This window comes from Cystoisospora suis (assembly GCF_002600585.1).
Source record: "Cystoisospora suis strain Wien I chromosome Unknown contig_9929, whole genome shotgun sequence".
NCBI lineage: Eukaryota > Apicomplexa > Conoidasida > Eucoccidiorida > Sarcocystidae > Cystoisospora > Cystoisospora suis.
The window spans coordinates 5704-5918 of record NW_027162703.1 but is presented as its reverse complement, the minus strand read 5'-3'; the positions used below and the strand labels follow the sequence as shown (position 1 = coordinate 5918).

Genomic DNA, 215 nt, shown 5'->3' with positions numbered 1-215 from the left:
ATATATATACATATGTATATGGGGGATCTGTGTCTCAATGATGATGAGGTTTGTTACTTCGAGTTGATCGGAGAATTTCTCGTTTTCGTATTTCTGTAGGAATTCATTTCCACTCTCTTCTTTCTTCTTCAATAGCCGACGCAACTCCTCCCATGTAGGCCGAGAGTCTCGTTGCAACTTCTCCATAATCGATGGCCTAAACACAGCAAAGAAAG

General features: G+C 40.9%; 1 protein-coding gene across 1 annotated transcript in view; it reads right to left on the bottom strand.

The window, feature by feature from the left end:
* Positions 1-21: 21 nt before the first annotated feature.
* CSUI_011156 (uncharacterized protein) overlaps positions 22-215 on the bottom strand; it is a gene marked incomplete at its 3' end in the record, with an annotated part of 2693 nt that continues 2499 nt past the window's right edge. The window contains exon 2 of the mRNA XM_068071257.1: positions 22-196. Within this exon, the coding sequence (XP_067916769.1) occupies positions 22-196 (175 nt within the window). The remainder of the gene's footprint in view (positions 197-215) is intronic.